Genomic DNA, 17,968 nt, shown 5'->3' on the forward strand with positions numbered 1-17,968 from the left:
CAAAATGGAATGCAATTTCCATTTTACAGAAAATAAAATAAGTCAGCAAAGTGGGATAAAGGCCGTGGGCAGGGCTGGGTTTAGCTTTTTTCTACTGAGTCTTATCAACAAATAGTGGCCCCGCCCACCCACCCGCTCTTCATTGCAATGACTACTCTTAATATTGTTCAGTCTTATCTTAGCAAGAACTAGCGGTGAGAGACTGAGTGACAGGAAAGTCATTAAATCTACCCGAAGAAAAGTGTACCATCCGCGCGAAATTTGAAATTTCAAAATCATTCTGATCTTAAGCGCTACAAAACATAAGTTTTCCATTACTCGAGAATTTTTGTGGTGTCTCTTAATAACAAAAAACGATGACTATTATCATTATACATCTGTCTTCTCCTGAAAATTGTTTCAAATATTTCCTAGAACGTTCATCTTTAGGGTACGTGTCCACGAGAGCAACTCTCACGAGAGTTCTGGTTGTGATTTTATACCATCTTTAGTCTTTAAGTTGTCATTTCACATTTCAGAGGTCTATTATTGCAATTAATTGAGTTATTTCCAAAAAAATACGTTCGTATTGTTATATTAAAATTTAATATAAAATCAATCTCTGAAAAGGAGACAGGGTGGGTGGGCGGGGCTCATTATGTTCTTCTGTCGAGTGGGAATGGAAACTATTAGAGTCTAGGATGTGAAAAAAATTTAAAAAAAATTGCTAATCATATTTTTTTTTATTATACTACATATTTGCTATAAAATTTATTTCTTATTTCATGCACCTGACCAGACTCTGGATAATTTTCGAAAATAATCGAAAAATGATTGAAAATGTTAAAAATACCAAAATCCGTCTTATCTTAACAAATACCAGCTCCGCTAAGATCAGTCTCATCTTAGCAAGTACTATTCTTCTTATTCTACCGACTAATTTTATTTCTGTTCAGTATGAGACCATTAATTTCATTCACATCGGATAAAATCAATCTCTGAAAAGAAGGCAGGGTGGGTGGGCGGGGCTAATTATGTTCTTGTGTCGAGTGGAAGTGGAAACTAATAGAATCTAGGATGCGAAAAAAGTAAAAAAGTAAAAAAAAACGCTAAACATAAATTTTTTTGTTATACTATTTATTATAAAATTTATTTCTTATTTCATGCACCTGACCAGACTCTAGATAATTTTCGAAAATGGTTGAAAAGTGTCAAAAGTGCCAAAATCTGTCTTATCTTATCAAATACTAGCCCCGCCCTCCCACCCTCTACTTTCTTAGAGGATATCTCATTTTGCCAAAATCAGTCCCATCTTAACAAATACTAGAGAATAATGAGATGCTAAATGTGGCATGCGACAATAGTCGTATGTAGAACCCCCATTCATATAAAAACAATCTTTAAGTGAAATTTTTGTGTTTGTTCCTTACATATGAATAAACACTTACAAAAAGCCGAATAACTGTTTAAAATAGCGTAAAGTTTTATGCTTTCTAAGAAATTGATTCCGTTAACTTGGTCATTCCTACTGAAAACTGAAAGTATCGGCAACAATGTTTATATTTCTGGCATATTTTTTAACCTTTAATCTAATAAAACATAACCTAACGAAAAAAGTTCAGGGAATTTTTATTTTTCTGCATCGAATACCAACAAACTCACTAGATTTTCATGGCCAACCCTACTACTTATATAAAGATCGTGAACGGATAATAGTGAGGAAATTTTGTTCGTCGGGCAGAAACGACGCACTCTCAAGTGTGTGTTCTTGTGGTGTTTTAACTGATACATTATTCTTACATTATTATTGAAGTATTTTTTATTAGGAAAAAAAACAACGAAAAATCGGTAGAAACATTACATTTTTAACATCCTCCAACATATAAAATAATATTGAAACAAGTTATACATCGAACAATACAACAAAACAACATATTATTCAGAAAACAAATTCTACTAGTACGAAAATAACTATAAAACTGTAAAAAGGATCAATTTCATTTGGTAACCGGATTTATGGTGTGCATACGCTGAAAATGAACGGCCAAAATTCTCTTACTCGCCGCTTGATATTCGCAAAGGGCACAATAAACCCATTTCTGCAAATGTCGCTCCACAATGTGCCTTTGTAACGTATTCTTTCTTTTCGCTTTATAATCGCACCGAGTACAAGAAAACCAACTAATATTTTCAGGACTTGTATGCGTCAAACGGTGATCTCTCAAAGTGCTTGGTCGCGTAGTTCTAAAAGGACAATGCTCGCAGTGGTACTTCTTTTCAGCTACTTTTTGAACTTCACCTTCGATTTTAACAGGATTAACATTTTCTGCATTTTCATGCTGTCTTTGCTGGTGCCTACGCAAATAGCGAGAATTATCACTAAAGTATGCACAATATTCGCAATAAAACTTCGTATTATTAGTTTTTGGGTCGTGTTTTAGGGATTTGTGGTGTCGTAAATTCGCACGGTATTTAGTTTTGAAAGGGCACGTGTCGCATTTTAACCAATCCGATGAGTGTTTTTGACTGTGCGTTGCAAGATTGCTCCGAAATTTAGTGTGGTAGGAGCACTGAGTACATTTATACTTATCACTGTGTTCACTTTTGATCGGTTTGTTAAATAACTCAGTTTTTGTTTTGGATTCAAGGGCACTATTTTCGTTTTGATGTGAGGCCGACTGCTTAGTTTTCAAGTCCCTGTTTACATCTAAAATAAAAAAAATATTATGTATATAGACAACTTTGTCTTTATCTTCATTTGGTTCTTACATAACGCAATAATAAAATTTAAATAATTCGCTATTAACAATGATCTAGTAGACGTGAAAAATGGCATTTAAATCGTCAAAAATCACCACCCGGTATAGTATCTCCTAATGTATACAATGAACAAGGTACTTACATTGTAGTCGCTTTTCCTCAGATTTTATTGAAAACTTGTCTGCTTCCATTTTTGTAGCTGAAAATACTGGTAACCACTTGTTTATATGTATATTTTTGAAAATTAATGTGTTGCAGTAAATAAACGCAAGCAACTCGGTCGTGATGACAAACTAAAACATCACGTGGTTTCTATGCATGTGTTATTTCTAACCTCAAATGCGCAAACAACACGCTTTTGCGTTTCTGCGCTTCTTTCCGCTTTGTGTAGCTGTGTGTTTTGTGACTAGGTTATGTTTTTCCTATGGAATTGTTTCGTTTGTTCATTATTTTTTGGTTGATTAGTATCAAAACATTTTTTAATGTAAAATGTGATATTTTTTTAGACTAAATAATGAAGTCCGAGTATGAGTGACAAGTACTGTGCGATTGAAAATAAAAAGAATTACTTATAGAGTTGGCATGTCCTGTCAAGTTTTGGATAGTACCATTAAAAAAGGAATATACAATGTATATTCATTATTATTATTATTACTCTCGTCCATCCTCAATTTATGTTGGCAGCAGTGTGTGTTTTTAACTAGGAATAAAATTAACTACATAGAAAAAATGTCATAATATTTTTAACGACGCGTTTTATTTTCGACAAATTGACACTAGATTTACCAGAATATTACAAGCTGCTTATTGTTTCCTTCACTTTCATTCAGGTCACACGAATTACAATTATAGTTAAACAAGGTTTTTGCAAAATCAGCCTGTATGTCGCATCTATATTAATCTATGGTGTTATTGTGTGAGATTACGCTTTGAGTATAAAACAATTACAAAAACAATAAACTGCAGTAAAATTCCTGTATTGTCCTCTAAGAATAATAATTTCAAAACTTGTAATAAGAAAAGAAATCTAGGATAAGCTAAATGCTTATTATGCAGTGAATTTTTATTTTTGTTTTACTCAATCCACGTGCTCCGCTGTCAATTTCAACTGTCAAAAATACGTCAGACGTCAGCTGCACTTGACATTTAAGTATAAATAAACATTTTTTTAAGTAGCAATTATGCTGATATCGTTAAGTAGAACGTGACATTCATGTGATAAGCTCAATCAGAAATCAGACAATCAAGTAAATGCGTTTATTAGTTAATATTTTGTTTAAATTTTTCCATCCATGTAGCTTAAGTCAAAACACCAATCGCCGTCTTCCACACACTGTGCTTCGTAATGTAGTCGCATTAATGTAAAATTGCATAACAATCAGGCCTGATTATATAATGTATAGTTCTAGGGCGACAAACTCCAGCATAATGACCAACCACTTGCCCACCACTTTCTCTGGAAGGCTCGACCGATTCAATGGGGTGACTGTGCATTCTGAGTCGGAACCGTGCAATATATCCGATTTTGGAGATAAAGTAGATAGTGATGATTTCCACAAACGTCCCTCCAATCCATTAATAAATTGCGTTGTAGATTCAATTAAGAAATGGAGAGACGACGGGCGGAGGGGGATTTGGTTCAAAGTTCATTTAGACCAGTCAGACTGGGTTCCGGTTTTGGTTAAAGTAACGCGTTTTGTTTGGTTTGTGTATTAAATTTATCAAATTATGTTTGTAGAAAGGTTTTCGCTACCACCATGCCAAAGATGATTTCGTGATGATGTATTTATGGCTTCCTGTGGAGGAGAATTGTAACATACCTCCATACGCACACACTATGATTGGGGTGGGTGCTGTTGTTATTAACGACCAAAATAAAATTTTAGTTGTGAGTGAAAAATATTACCAAGTACCCCATTGGAAACTACCAGGGGGTTATGTGGAACCGGGCGAAAATTTAGTGGATGCTGCCATCAGAGAAGTGTGGGAGGAAACAGGGGTGGAAACTGAATTCCAAACCGTTCTTACTTTAAGACAAGGCCATTATGGGATGTTTGGTTGCTCAGATATATACACAGTGATTAGTTTGAAGCCTTTGAGCTCAGACATTGAGAAATGTGAGAGAGAAATTGATAAGTGTATGTGGATGGATGTTGACGAGTACCTCAAACACCCCAATGTACATGAATTGAACAGATTTTTTGTACAAAAGTATCTAGAGTATTTGAAGAAGAATTTAAAAATTGATTGGCACCATGGGATCCATCAAGTACTCAAAAAAGCCTATACTGTGTATTATATAACAAGTACGGATGGCGACGACAAGAATCAAAAACCGTGTTAAGTGTTATACACAATATTATACCCTAAATTGTTAATAAAATGAGTACAAATTATTTTGGTTACTTGTGATGTATTGTTGGTTGCATAATCCAGAAATCAGGTTAATTAGAAAATTAAATTTTGTAAAATAAAAATTCAAGAACGAAAAAGTACTTGTAGCGAAATCTGTTCAAAGAATGTTTTCGCGTGCAACTCACTCGTGTGTATAATTGGTTGCATATATGAGACATTTTTTCCGAAAATTCCAAACTTTCACGTCATCTACAAGCTCCTTGTCTAAAACAGTTTATCACTTAAACTGAATTTTTTTACTTCTTCCTTCCTTCTTTCGCCACCACATGTTTCCTCGAGTACTTGCTTAACTTATATCTCAACGGACACTGCTCACATTCAAACCACTGAATCTCATCTTCAGGTACATGTTTCACCGAAACATGGCTTCCGCTTGAATTATGGTACATTGGAAACCTTGGATTTGTGAATTACATTTGTTGTAGGTGTGTCTGAGCAGGACATATTTCGAGTAGGTTTCAAAATGGCACTTTGTGCATCTGTTTAATTGTTCATTGAATTCTTTCGGATCATGGTTGAGTCTGTGGTGTCGCAAATGTATTTGAAAATTTGGACAATTGTGACACTGGAATGGTTCCACAAGTCGGCACAATTGAAAAAGTGAGACCAGGAAGTCCTTTTTTTTAAACTGTTTTTTTTTTCTGCTGCAAAAAGTGAGGTTAGACTAACGAATGGACAAAATAAATTAATAGACCTGAATGAAATAGGAATAGATTTTGCGGTATTTGTTACAGTGTACAAGGCATTATTGGCGTTTATTCGTTATTGCATCATGAATTTATATACGTTATGCAACCCACAATGCCTTCTTTTAATTTTGGTTATGGTTTGTTTCTTATTTTTTTGTCTCTAAATTCTACACAATTTTTAAATTTAAGGTCATACTTTAAGAACCATGTGCGTCATATTTTTCCATTTCTGTAACATCCTTGTCCAAATCAGTCCAATACATTTTAGCATATATAAATTATACCTAGCTAATTTTATATTTTCGTGTTTGTATTAATTTACTAAACTGAAGTGTTAGTTGCGAATATTTTGATGTTTTATTTTATTGAAGGTATTTTTTTGCAAATGCCAGGGCGAAATATTGGCAGGCTAGTATGTCAGTTCACGGTTGTCAATTTTAACATATGTAGTGTTGATTGTAAATCGATGGCTCAAAAATATCCAGTTAAATATTCCGACAATTCGGAGTAATATCCAACTGTTAAGGTTATTTTTTTAAATTGCTATTTAACAGCACTAAAGAACGCTTAACAAACGTGTTGAGAAGATGGCAGCTACTGAGTTGGTGTCATAAATGTCAAGTTGACAATCAGGTGTGCCATTATAAAAGTATAAATATGTCGCCACCCAAAAAAAAATCACAAACATTAATAGTCACTATTTGCATTTTATAAAATAACGTACTTTTGTACCTGTCGTTTCTGAATCCGCCTCTATTTTAGCTTAGGTATTTATATTAAAAAAAAATCATAACTGTATAAATTAAAAACATTTTACACTTTAGCTTAGCAACTGCTTTGTTTAAAAAAATATATTAAAACCCAACCGAGTTTATCGATATACATAACATTTACAAATGTACAGTTTCGGCCAGAAAATCTTGGGCAGTATTTTTCTGTCATTTAAAAAAACACGATGTAGTCTACGCTTTATTGTCATAGTTATTGACACTTTTATAAAATAAATTGTGACATACGTCATCAACTCATCATCCACCATGGCCGACTAGTATAAAGATTATGGCCTGTCCAAAGGAATGCCAAAGGTACCATACGTGCTGCCATCTATTAATAATTCAAAATCGACAAAAGAATTATTAACACCTTTTGAAAGGCACAAAGGCATTCATACCCAAACAAACCACCATTACACGTTTTGAAGTCCCATAATGTCAAGTCAAATTAAAATTTTGCTAAATTATTAAGTGTAATTATTAATAGATGGCAACACGTATCGTACCTCTTGGACAGGCCATAATCTTTATACTAGTCGGCCATGCATCCACATTCCAGTCTACGTCAAAATGACAAACATTGCAAATTTGAGGTTATAAGTACGTAAAGCCTGTTTTAGAGCTTATGTTACTGGAATGACACAACTGTCCAAGATTTTGTGGCCGAAATTGTAACAGTTGCCTAAGTTCTATGTTGACAAAATAAACTTGTCGCTGATGTTGTTGTTTGCCGTTGACGTTGCCGTTTTAAGATAAATCTGCAGCGAAGGTATGCGTCGTTTATATCATCCGTTGACGTTGAGTTTTCAACCAATCAAATTGCGCTCTGCGCTTGTGTGCAGTGCTGCCAACTTGAACGAAAATCCCCTGAAGTAGGGGGGACATTTTTCAGGAAAATAACATTTTAATAAAGATAATGGGGTCCACTAATATTAAGCCATTTAATCACCTGTTCACCGAAACCCTCAATGTATTTTAAATAGCTGCCATCATTTTCTACACTGAAGCTTTCTGTCAGTACTTAAACATTGTTAAAGATAGTTTAAATAAAAAAAAATGATTGCTATTCGTCTCAAAATCAGATTAGGTATTACAACTACATTACAATTACATTTTGCCCTTTTTACTTCCCGAGCGTAAGCAAAGGAAGTATTGTAATCGAGTCCGTCAGCCGACTCTCTACTTTTACGTTTTCTCGATCTTTCATGACCCCTAGAAGACGAAGAAATAGGTCTCCCATTTCCGTCTGTCTGTCCGTCTGTCCGTCCGTCTGTCCGTCCGTCTGTCCGTCCGTCTGTCCGTCTGTCCGTCTGCCCCCCGATTTTTATTAGACAGATAATCTCCGAAAGTACTCGACCGATTGTTGTGAAATTTTGTACTTATATTAAGAATATCATGTAGATGGTAAAACGCTAACCAAAATTTGTCTAATCATCCCCACCACTAATGCGATGACGTCACTTCAAAATTGTACATAGTAAATGGGTTTTCAATTGTATAAAATAACATAGTCCTACACATGTAGTTTACAACTCTGAATCGACTTTTCACCCGAAACGTCCAGATTTTTGGAAAAAAAATCAAAATTATAAAACAACATTTTGAAATTTAATTTTTAATCTGCTAACCAGAATGCTTTGAAATGTTGCAGATGTTTTAAGGCTATAAAGAGCATCATAAATCTTTAGTCAAAAAATATTTGCTTATCCCCTCCAAAAACTTGGTGACGTCAGCTCAAAAGTTTGTGGAATAAATCATATCTAAAATGTACAAAATATGATGAGTCTGTACTTGTGATCTATCACTCCATTCATATTTTTTGGATTTGCATATACAGAGTGACTCAAAAAAATTAATGAATGCGTAAATATATTTTATTGATTTAATCAGGAACTACAAAACCGAATGCTCTGAAATCTTGCAGATGTTTTAAGGTCATAAAGACCATAATAAATATTTAGTCAAAATATATTTGCTTATCCCCTCCAAAAACTTGATGACGTCAGCTCGAAAGTTTGCCGAATAAATCATATCTAAAATGTACAAAATATGATCAGTCTGTACTTGTGATCTATCACTCCATTCATATTTTTTGGATTTGCATATACAGGGTGATTCAAGAAAATAAATGAAAGCGTAAATTTATTTTACTGATTTACTCAGGAACTACAAAACCGAATGCTTCGAAATCTTGAAGATATTTTAAAATTATCATAAGCATGGTAAATTTTTGATCAAAACGTATTTGGTCGTCCCCCCTAAAAAATTTATGACGTCACCACAAAATTTTGCTGAATAAATCCTATCTAAAATGAACAAAATATGGTGAGTCTCTTCTTGTGATTTATCATTCCATTCAAATTTTTTCGATTTGCATATACAGGGTGACTCAAAAAAATTAATGAATGCGTACATTTATTTTATTGATTTAATCAGGAACTACAAAACCGAATGCTTTGAAATCTTGCAGATGTTTTAAGGTTATAAAAAGCATAATAAATTTTTAGTCAAAATATATTTGGTTATCTTCTACAAAAAACTGATGACGTCAGCTCAAAAGTTTGCCGAATAAATCGTATCTAAAATGTACAAAATATGATGAGTCTGTACTTGTGATTTATCATTCCATTCATATTTTTGGATTTGCATATGCAGGGTGACTCAAACAAATTAATGAAGGCGTGAATTTATTTTATCGATTTAATCAGGAATTACAAAACCGAATGCTTTGAAATCTTGGGAATATTTTAAAGTTATTATAAGCATGGTAAACTTTTGTTCAAAATGTATTTGTTCATCCCTCCTAAAAAAATTGATGACGTCACCCTTAAATTTTGCTGAATAAATCCTATCTAAAATGCAAAAAATATGATGAGTTTGTACTTGTGATTTATCATTCCATTCATATTTTTTAGATTTTCTTAAGAGGTGCTTCAAAAAAATTAATGAAGTCAATTTATTTTATTGATTAAATTAAAGGCAACACTTATTATTAGTATTACACCCCAACCAACCCAATTTGGTAGACACAAAATTTGTTAAAGGAAAAACTCGGTTGAAACATAAGGGTAGCACGCTTATTTAATAAGCATTCACGTTCGGTAGAAGTAACTGACAGAAACTTTTCTGTGGTTAAGTTGCAATCTTAAGATCACTAGAAATTTAAGATTGGCATCAACTGTCTAATTTTCTAATTCAAATGTCAAATCTGAATTGTGTGGAAAAAAACGAAGTTTTTCTAATTTCAACACGCTTCGTTTCTAGAAAATCCTTAAATACAGCGTGGAAACAGTTTCCATAAAAGTAATCACGAGAAAGCTCATTTTAAAGGAAAAGAAACAAGAAATATTTCGTGGTTTTCAAAAAATTGGGTAAAACGGAAACAGTTAAACTGGTGGCAGAAATATTCTCCGTAAAGTTCGCTAGTGTTGTCGAGTGTTTTTCGAATTTTAAAATAATACAGATACAGCGGCGCTTGTGCCGTTAATATTATAATCAGAATCAGAAAGACGACTGCGCAGATTTATATACCTACATGCTTTGTTGGTTCCGTTCTACAATTGATTTTTAAGTTTTATATAATCGTTATTGTTTTGTAAGAGGTAAAACACTTGGCTTTGAAAATAATTGTACATAATACACGTATAAATTTAGGTTTCCGAAGGCGAAGTTTTTCACATTTTAAACACGTTATAGCTGCCAGAATCAAATTTCTAAGGCGGTACCTATCTCCAATTGCGTGATTGTGGTGAAGATTTACTTTTCATTTTCTTGAATTAGACATGGATATACCAGAACGGATCCATGGTGAAATTGTGGATCCATGATGATGACATCAAAGCTTGTCCTCCTAAAAAAACTAGTGAAGGGAAAAGATTCAAAATTTTACATGCGGGTTGCTCTTTGGGCTTTTAGAGGGATGCGATTTTCTCCTTGGTTCAAAAATAGATTCACCAGATTACCACAAAACCATCACATTTTCGATATTTGACCTTTACTTACTTACATGTCACATTTTTGATAGCTACTTTCTGACATTCCAGTAATAGATTATACACTAGAACAATTATGTCCGCAGTTACACAGCTTAAAAAAAAAAGTTACCAAATCTAGTTACATCTACCGAACGTGAATTCCTTATACATCGACTTTAACATTACAGACCTGCATTTGTTTTATGCGTTCACTTGGTTCCGCGAATGTGAAATAGACATGTTTATAATCAACCAATTGTGAATTTCACCGTCAAGAATTAAAATAAAACCCAATGTTTTATATAATAAGCGGAAGTCGAAGCAATAAAACCAATGGTCGTTTTGTTTACAGTTTCTCTGTTTGACTCTCACGTATGCTGTTACGCCTGTCATCTTAAATTAAGAATGTTTATACATACACGATTTTCAGTTGCCTCTGATACGTATACGTGAGTAAATTGTTTCGTTATTTTATTGATTATTACAAATCAATATTCAAAACGACCCAATTCATTTTCCCGAAAATTTGAGAATATAATAATTTTATTCTTAGTATTACACTACATCTATCCCAACTGATATACGTGTCCTTGCAAAAATGTTGATGACGTCATCGCAATTTTTTTTTAAATTCCCACTACAAAAATGTAATGAGAAAAAAAACACAATAGGCATGCAGTCGTCAAGTTTCCGACAGCGAGGGAAGTACTGTCTAAACTCTTTAGACCAATTTTTCTTAATATGTGTAGTCTTATTTTCACAACAAGAAACGTAAAACGTGTTTAAAATGGTAAATTTTTGTAGGAAAGTATCAATTTTGCAATTAGGCTCCGCCCCTCGGTCTGACAACGAATGAAAAATTCATCACAATTGAAATCGAGACGGATGGGTGGGGCTTCTCTTTTGGTTTTCTTTTTTAATTAATACATTTAGTTTTCTTTGTATAACACGATTACTTAAGAACATATTTCACGTAGAGAAATAAGGATTTTACAAGTAAGCTCCGCACCTCGGCTTACGACGAATAAAAAAATCATCAGAATTGCGACAGGGCGGGTGGGCGGGGATTATATTTTGCCGTTTTTTTCTTAATATACATAGCCATCTTTTCACAACAAGAAACTTAGAACACGGTTAAAATGGTACATTTGTGCAAGGAAATATGGATTTTGCAATTATGGGGCGGAACCTATTTACAACATCGATATTTCCTTATACAAATTTTCCATTTTAAATATATTTTAAGTTTCATGTTATGAAAAGAAGTCTACACATATTAAAACAAAAAGGCAAAATATAATTTTTTCTTAATGTACATAGCATTCTTTGAACAACACGATACTCAAAAACATGTTTTTAATTTCTCGTAGAGCAATAAGGAATTTGCAGTTAAGCTCCTCCCCCTTGACTCACAACGAATAAAAAAATCATGACAATTGAGATAGGGCGGGTGGGCGGGGCTACATTTTGCCTTTTTTTCTTGGTATGTGTAGACTTTTTTCGACAACAAAAAACTTAAAACATGTCTAAAATGGTAAATTTTTGTAGTAATCAACTCAAATCCTCCACTTTTCGTCTACAACCACTTTAAATGCGGCAAAAGTTGAACAACAGAGTTACTGTCAACGGCAACTTGGCAACGGAGTTTATAAGTGACAATTTTCATCTCTAAAAGCAACGTCAGCGGGAACAGCAAGTGCAATTGGAACTTCAACGTCAACGTTTCTAAATCCTACTTAAGACTACCGCTAAACTGACCCTTAGGTCTACTGTGCTTAGGTTTTGTGAGATCAGAAAATGTACAATTTTCAAATTAATTAAACAATAACGAGAAAGGTCGTTTGTGGCGTCATCTAGTTTAGTGAATTGCAGAAGTCAGAGGCCTTTACAAATTTGAATACAATCAGAAGTAATCTGGAAGTAATAATCAGTAATCACTGCATGAGGTGATTTATTGCGCATGCGCACCACCTTGCCACCTGTATAACGACCTTGTGGGACTTTGAACCTTGTCAACCTTGTCAACTTGTCATTGTCAAATAAAAAAACATAACCTGTTTGGTATAATGTGTTTGCATTTTCTTTTAATTACAAAATGAATTTCGACGACGTAATTTACTTAAGTTTGCTCTTTTTCTCAATAGGCTTCGGATATTATTACCGGACGATCAAAGACCAAGATCTGAAGAAAAATGTAGGCACAATAGTGGGAATTTTGCTCACTTTCATTGTATCCGGAGTTCACATTCTTCACTCATTCGTTACGATTCTAGTAAACACGTTGATCATTTTATACGTAAACAAAAAGTAAGTACCTACTCTTGAGAAACGTTGGAATAATTTGGGTAAATTTCAGGCAATGCCACCTCGTTAGTTTTGCTTTTTCATTCTCATACTTGTTGTTCTTCCGGTCGACTGTATACTTTGGAATTCCGTATCCCCCCGCCCATACGAACATGGTCCAAATGATGCTCACTTTGAAATTAGTAGGTTTAGCTTTCGAAGTCAACTCGACATATAATGCTCAAAAAAAACGCGACACGTCTGAGAAAAGTCAAGACGAGAAAGACGAAGACGAAGCAAATAAAATTGAACCGAATTGTGCAGATATTTTTCATTACGCGTTCAACTACGTGGGGGTGCTTACAGGGCCGTATTATCGGTATCGCACTTTTGTGGACTATTTGAATTTCCCGTTCGCTGAACACGTTAATTGGAAAAAAGCCACAATTGATAAATTAAAATATGTCCCATTGTACGCAATTCTATTCCTATGGGGGACTTACAACTGGCCACTCTCAGTTAGTACAAACCCACCTTAAAAAAAATTGTGTAAAAATCAATTTCAGTACGCTACCAGCGACGAATTTTATGAACGATCATGGTTATACCGGTACTGGTACATCTGGCCCAACTTTTTCATCTTCCGAATGCGAATATACATAGGTCTGGTCCTCTCAGAATGTGTATGCACAATGGCGGGTCTTGGTGCATACCCGATTTTTACCAATCCTAAATCTGGTCAAGGACCGTCTGAGAAATTTTCAGACATGAAGAAACTCATGTATGCTTTGTAAATACAAATTTCTCCTTTAATAACACAAAATTGTAGATCAAATGATGTCAGTTTGTCAAAAACGGAATACAGTTTTGAAGCCGTTCACAATATAAACCCATATGGGGCTGATTTTTGTACAACGTACAGAGAAGCAATGAAGCATTGGAATATTTGCATCCAGTATTGGTTAGCGGTGAATATTTACAAACGGTTTCCAAACAAAAAGCACAGAACGACTGTTACAATGTTGGTCTCTTCATTCTGGCATGGAATATACTCTGGGTATTATTGTTGCATAGGAACTGTACCATTTGCCCTTGCCCTTGAAGACGTTTACTATAAATTGTACTTAAAAGACGCCAAAGGACAGGTATAGATTTTTTGTTTTTGTTATTTTGGTACTACATTTTTTTATTTTCAGTTTTTGAAAATTTACGGTTGGGTGCACTGGTTTGTGCGCATGCACTTCTTTTCATACCAAGCCATTGCGTTCTTACTGCTCGAAGTTAACGTGATTTTACATTATTATAACTCCATTTATCACGCGGGGCTGGTTATTGGAATAATTCTGTATGTTGTTGGTCTCCAACTATTGAAAACTAAGAGAATCAAAGAAAAGAAAGAAGTCAGAAGTGAAGGTGATGTGAAAAAGAGCAACTAAAATGTTAGTAGGGGTTTTATTAATTAGATGGAATCAGAATGTAGCACTACCTCATTTTTGTATTATTTTTTTACATTCTCAAATCATGTAGGGTTTTTTTTTATAATGGACAAGGTTAGATGGTTTTTAATGTGTTCATGCATGTAGAGGGTTGTTTTTAAAAGAGTTTAGGGTGTATATTTTAGTGTATACCGTAACGTGATCTTCCAAGGTCGATGATAATTTTGACTACGTAATTTTGTTAGGGGAGCAAAAGAAATACCAAAGTCTTCATGGGTTGCCATATGTATGTACTATTTTTGTAAGTGTTTATGATGGACATTTAATAATAGAGTAGAAACGTCGAATTTGTGTATTATTTACTAACAACAACGATAAGTACGATAACATGTTTAAGGGGGAACACTAGACGAGAGACAAGTTTGAATTGGGCGCCATTTGTTGCCTTAAACGCAACCAGCAATTCTTCTTTAAATCTACCTGACGCGCTGGGATAGACGACTACTGGCCCACAACATACCTTCAGCACAGAATAATCATTTCTCGTATTCTTTTGACATATTAATTTTAATATTCGAGATAATTATTATATTATTCAAACACAATTTAGACACTGTAGAGCAAACAAGGCTTATCAAGCCCGTCTATTAGTTTATTCGCCTAAATGTATTATTAATACCGTTTTCAAATTACACCAAAATTGAAAAATCGAAAACTTAATAATTGAAAAATTAAAACATTTTAAATGAAAAAAATCGGTAAACCGAAAAATTGAAAAATCTATAAATCGAGAAATTGAACAATCTAAAAATTAAACAATTTAAAAATCGAAGAATTGGAAAACCAAAAAATCTAAACCGAGAACTTGAAAAATCGAATAATCGAGAAATCAAAACATCAAAATTGAAGAACCGAAACATTGCAAAATCTCAGAACTGAAATACTGAAAAACTGAAAAATGGAAGGTAAATTGAAAAATCGAAAAAGTGAAAAAATTCAAAACTGAAAAATGGAAAGAAAATTGAAGAATCGGAAAAGTGAAAAAATCCAAAACTGAAACATTGAAAAATCCAGAAATCGAAAAATTGAAAAATCACAATTGAAGAAAGAATTGAAAAAAAAGATTAGTTAATCGAAAAATTGAAAAATCGAAAAATTTAGAAACGTCAAAAATTGAAAACTGAAAAATAAAAAAAATTCAGAAAATCGGGAAATTGAACAATCAAAAAATCAAAACATTGAAATCCCAGTAAGTTGATAAATAGGAAAATTTAAAAACAAAAATTTTAAAAATCCAAGAATTGAACAACAAAAAAAATCTAAGCCTGAAAACTCAGAAAATTGAATGATCGAGAATAAAAAATCGAAAATTTAAAAACTAGACAAATTGAAAAATCATGGAACTGAAAAATCGAAAAGACGAGATAGTGGGAAATCTAAAAACCTAAAACTTTGAAAACTAAAAAATTAAAATAACGAAAACTTTAAAAACCGAGAAAACACAATATCAAAAATTTGGAAAATTGAAGAAACGAAATATTGCAAAATTCCAAAGCTGAAATATTGAAAAACCTAAAAATGGAAGGAAAATTAAAGAATCGAAACAGTGAAAAAATCCCAAACTGACACATTGAAAAATTGAGAAATGGAAAAATGGGAAAATCAAAAAAAATTGGTCTAAACAGTTTAGACAGCACTTCCCTCGCTATCGGAAACGTGACGACTGCATGCCTATTATGTTTTTTTTTTCACATTAGATTTCAAAGCATTCGGTTTTGTAGTTCCTGATTAAATCAATAAAACAAATTTGCACATTCATTAAATTTTTTGAGTCACCCTGTGTATCCGAATCCAAAAAATATGAATGGAATGATAAATTACAAGAAGAGACTCATCATATTTTGTAAATTTTAAATAGGATTATACGGCAAACTTTTGAGCTGACGTCATCAATTTTTTGGAGGGGATAAGCAAATATATTTTGACTAAAAATTTATTATGCTCTTTATAACCTTAAAACATTTGCAAGATTTCAAAGCATTGGCTTCTGTAGTTCCTAATTAAATAAAAAAAATAAATTTACGCATTCATTAATTTTTGGGGTCACCTGTATATGCAAATTCAAAAAACATGAATGGAATGATAAATCACAAGAAGAGACTCATCATATTTTATACAATTTAGATAGGATTTATTCAGCAAAATTTTGAGGTGACGTCATCTATTTTTTAGAGGGGATAAGTAAATTACTTGTGATTAAAACGGTCCTGGTTTAATAACAAAAAAATATTGTTCGTCTATAAAACAAGTTCGTCTTAGACAAAGTATTCGTAAAAAAAATATGTCGTAAAAAAATTTACGTATGCTGGTCCCGACTGCGATTATGATTCAAATATTTTTTTAGAAAATCCTGTCATGGATGTAGAAACATTTGTGACAGCCAAAGAGGTTTTTTTGAGAAAATTATCTTTGAATTTAGACGAAATTGAAATAGATACTAGACAACAGGCACTCTCTAACACTTGGGGAAAAGAAAGAGAAATTAGGATTACGGCTTAAAATTTTGGACGGATTTACAAACTTAGACCGACTACAGCAACAGCTAAAACTGTGGAGTCTCTGTTGTACAGTACATTTAGAGGTAATAGCCATACATACTATGGACAATAAAATGAGGAAAAAGCTGTCAAGTGTTTTGAAATAAATAAAAGTATAAAAACTGAACGGTGTGCCTTGTTTATTTCAAAACAATTTCCTTACTTGACTGCTAGTCCAGACAGGGTTCTAGAGGATAGGAGTGCATTAGTCGAAATTAAATGCCCTTCAAAATCATAAGATTTGTCTCTCGAAGAAGCGGTTAGAAAAAAAATAATCAAATTTTGTACATTGACAGACAGAATTGAAACTAAAAAAAAATCATGATTATTACTTTCAAGTCCAGGTACAAATGCTTGTTACGGGTATTTCACAAGTTTATTTTGTTGTGTGGACACCCAAAGGAATAAATATAGAAAAAATTTATAAAGACGAAGAAATATATGTAAAAAGATGGCAGATAAACTTGGCAGATTTTACTTTGGCGCATTATTGCCCGAAATAATTGATTCAAGAAGAAAGAGGAACCTGCCTTTGCGAGAGATTTTTTTAAAATAAATATAATTTGTTTCTATTTTTTTATGTACTTTAATAATAATTTATTACGAGCACATTTTTCATCACCAAGACTTGCATATTTTTATTATAAATATATTTTGAAAATGATCTCTCGGCAAATGAAAACATATACGAGCACTTTTTTCGAGTAAAAAGTATAAATAAATATATTGATGTTCCAGCCGTCGTTCGAGCACCCCCTTAATAGAGATGGTAGTGAATTTCAGCTCCCAGTACAGGGTTCCTCGAGTCGAGCATAATAGGCTCTTGCCTCTGCTCTATGACATCAATAATAATAATAATAATAATAATAATATACGAGCACTTTTTTCGAGTAAACAATGAAGGGAGAAGTTACTGGGCGTAGGGCTTTTTTAAAACACCTCCTTTCTGGGATAAGTAGTAGATACACTTAGTTACTTATACGTGTTAAACAAAAGCTGTATTTTATATATTTTGTATTATTATTATAAATATGTTTATTAGTTTTATTAATTAACAAAGCA

General features: G+C 33.1%; 3 protein-coding genes across 7 annotated transcripts; 2 read left to right on the top strand and 1 right to left on the bottom strand.

Annotated features, from left to right (window-relative positions):
• Window positions 1-1,976: 1,976 nt before the first annotated feature.
• Window positions 1,977-2,930, bottom strand: LOC135123773 (zinc finger Y-chromosomal protein-like). The gene is made up of 2 exons (XM_064048650.1): window positions 2,882-2,930; window positions 1,977-2,686 (listed from the first exon to the last, which is right to left on the bottom strand). Exons 1-2 carry the CDS (start codon window positions 2,928-2,930, stop codon window positions 1,977-1,979), a joined length of 759 nt encoding a protein of 252 aa, XP_063904720.1.
• A 965-nt stretch (window positions 2,931-3,895) lies between these two features.
• Window positions 3,896-5,135, top strand: LOC135123026 (uncharacterized). Of its 5 annotated transcripts, none has more exons than XM_064047522.1 (5): window positions 3,896-3,986; window positions 4,038-4,100; window positions 4,149-4,282; window positions 4,334-4,425; window positions 4,478-5,135. In XM_064047522.1, coding segments are annotated over exons 2-5 (834 nt in total). In that variant the 5' UTR covers window positions 3,896-3,986; window positions 4,038-4,098; the 3' UTR covers window positions 5,084-5,135. The 5 variants fall into 5 exon arrangements, with proteins under 5 accessions (XP_063903592.1, XP_063903594.1, XP_063903591.1 ...); XM_064047524.1 differs by having other exon boundaries at window positions 4,038-4,086; window positions 4,143-4,282; XM_064047521.1 differs by having other exon boundaries at window positions 3,896-4,100.
• Window positions 5,136-12,580: 7,445 nt separating this feature from the next.
• Window positions 12,581-14,656, top strand: LOC135123435 (lysophospholipid acyltransferase 7). Its single transcript, XM_064048072.1, has 5 exons — window positions 12,581-12,897; window positions 12,947-13,391; window positions 13,440-13,654; window positions 13,703-14,018; window positions 14,070-14,656. The coding sequence occupies exons 1-5, from the start codon at window positions 12,686-12,688 to the stop codon at window positions 14,307-14,309; spliced, it is 1,428 nt and encodes a 475-aa protein (XP_063904142.1). The 5' UTR covers window positions 12,581-12,685; the 3' UTR covers window positions 14,310-14,656.
• The last annotated feature ends 3,312 nt before the right edge of the window (window positions 14,657-17,968 follow it).

The sequence above is a fragment of the Zophobas morio genome, unplaced genomic scaffold (assembly GCF_036711695.1).
Source record: "Zophobas morio isolate AGI-343-1 ecotype UQ-CSIRO unplaced genomic scaffold, CSIRO_AGI_Zmor_V1 ptg000006l, whole genome shotgun sequence".
Taxonomy (NCBI): domain Eukaryota; kingdom Metazoa; phylum Arthropoda; class Insecta; order Coleoptera; family Tenebrionidae; genus Zophobas; species Zophobas morio.

Coding starts and splice junctions, on each gene's coding strand:
- LOC135123773 (XM_064048650.1), bottom strand. CDS start 2,930: ATGGAAGCAGACAAGTTTTCAATAAAATCTGAGGAAAAGCGACTACAA. Junction 2,687..2,881: donor TGAGGAAAAGCGACTACAAT/GTAAGTACCTTG, acceptor TTTTTATTTTAG/ATGTAAACAGGGACTTGAAA.
- LOC135123026 (XM_064047521.1), top strand. CDS start 3,991: ATGCGTTTATTAGTTAATATTTTGTTTAAATTTTTCCATCCATGTAGC. Junction 4,283..4,333: donor TTTTGGAGATAAAGTAGATA/GTGATGATTTCC, acceptor ATTGCGTTGTAG/ATTCAATTAAGAAATGGAGA. Junction 4,426..4,477: donor GGGTTCCGGTTTTGGTTAAA/GTAACGCGTTTT, acceptor TTATGTTTGTAG/AAAGGTTTTCGCTACCACCA.
- LOC135123435 (XM_064048072.1), top strand. CDS start 12,686: ATGAATTTCGACGACGTAATTTACTTAAGTTTGCTCTTTTTCTCAATA. Junction 12,898..12,946: donor ATTTTATACGTAAACAAAAA/GTAAGTACCTAC, acceptor GGTAAATTTCAG/GCAATGCCACCTCGTTAGTT. Junction 13,392..13,439: donor CTTACAACTGGCCACTCTCA/GTTAGTACAAAC, acceptor AATCAATTTCAG/TACGCTACCAGCGACGAATT.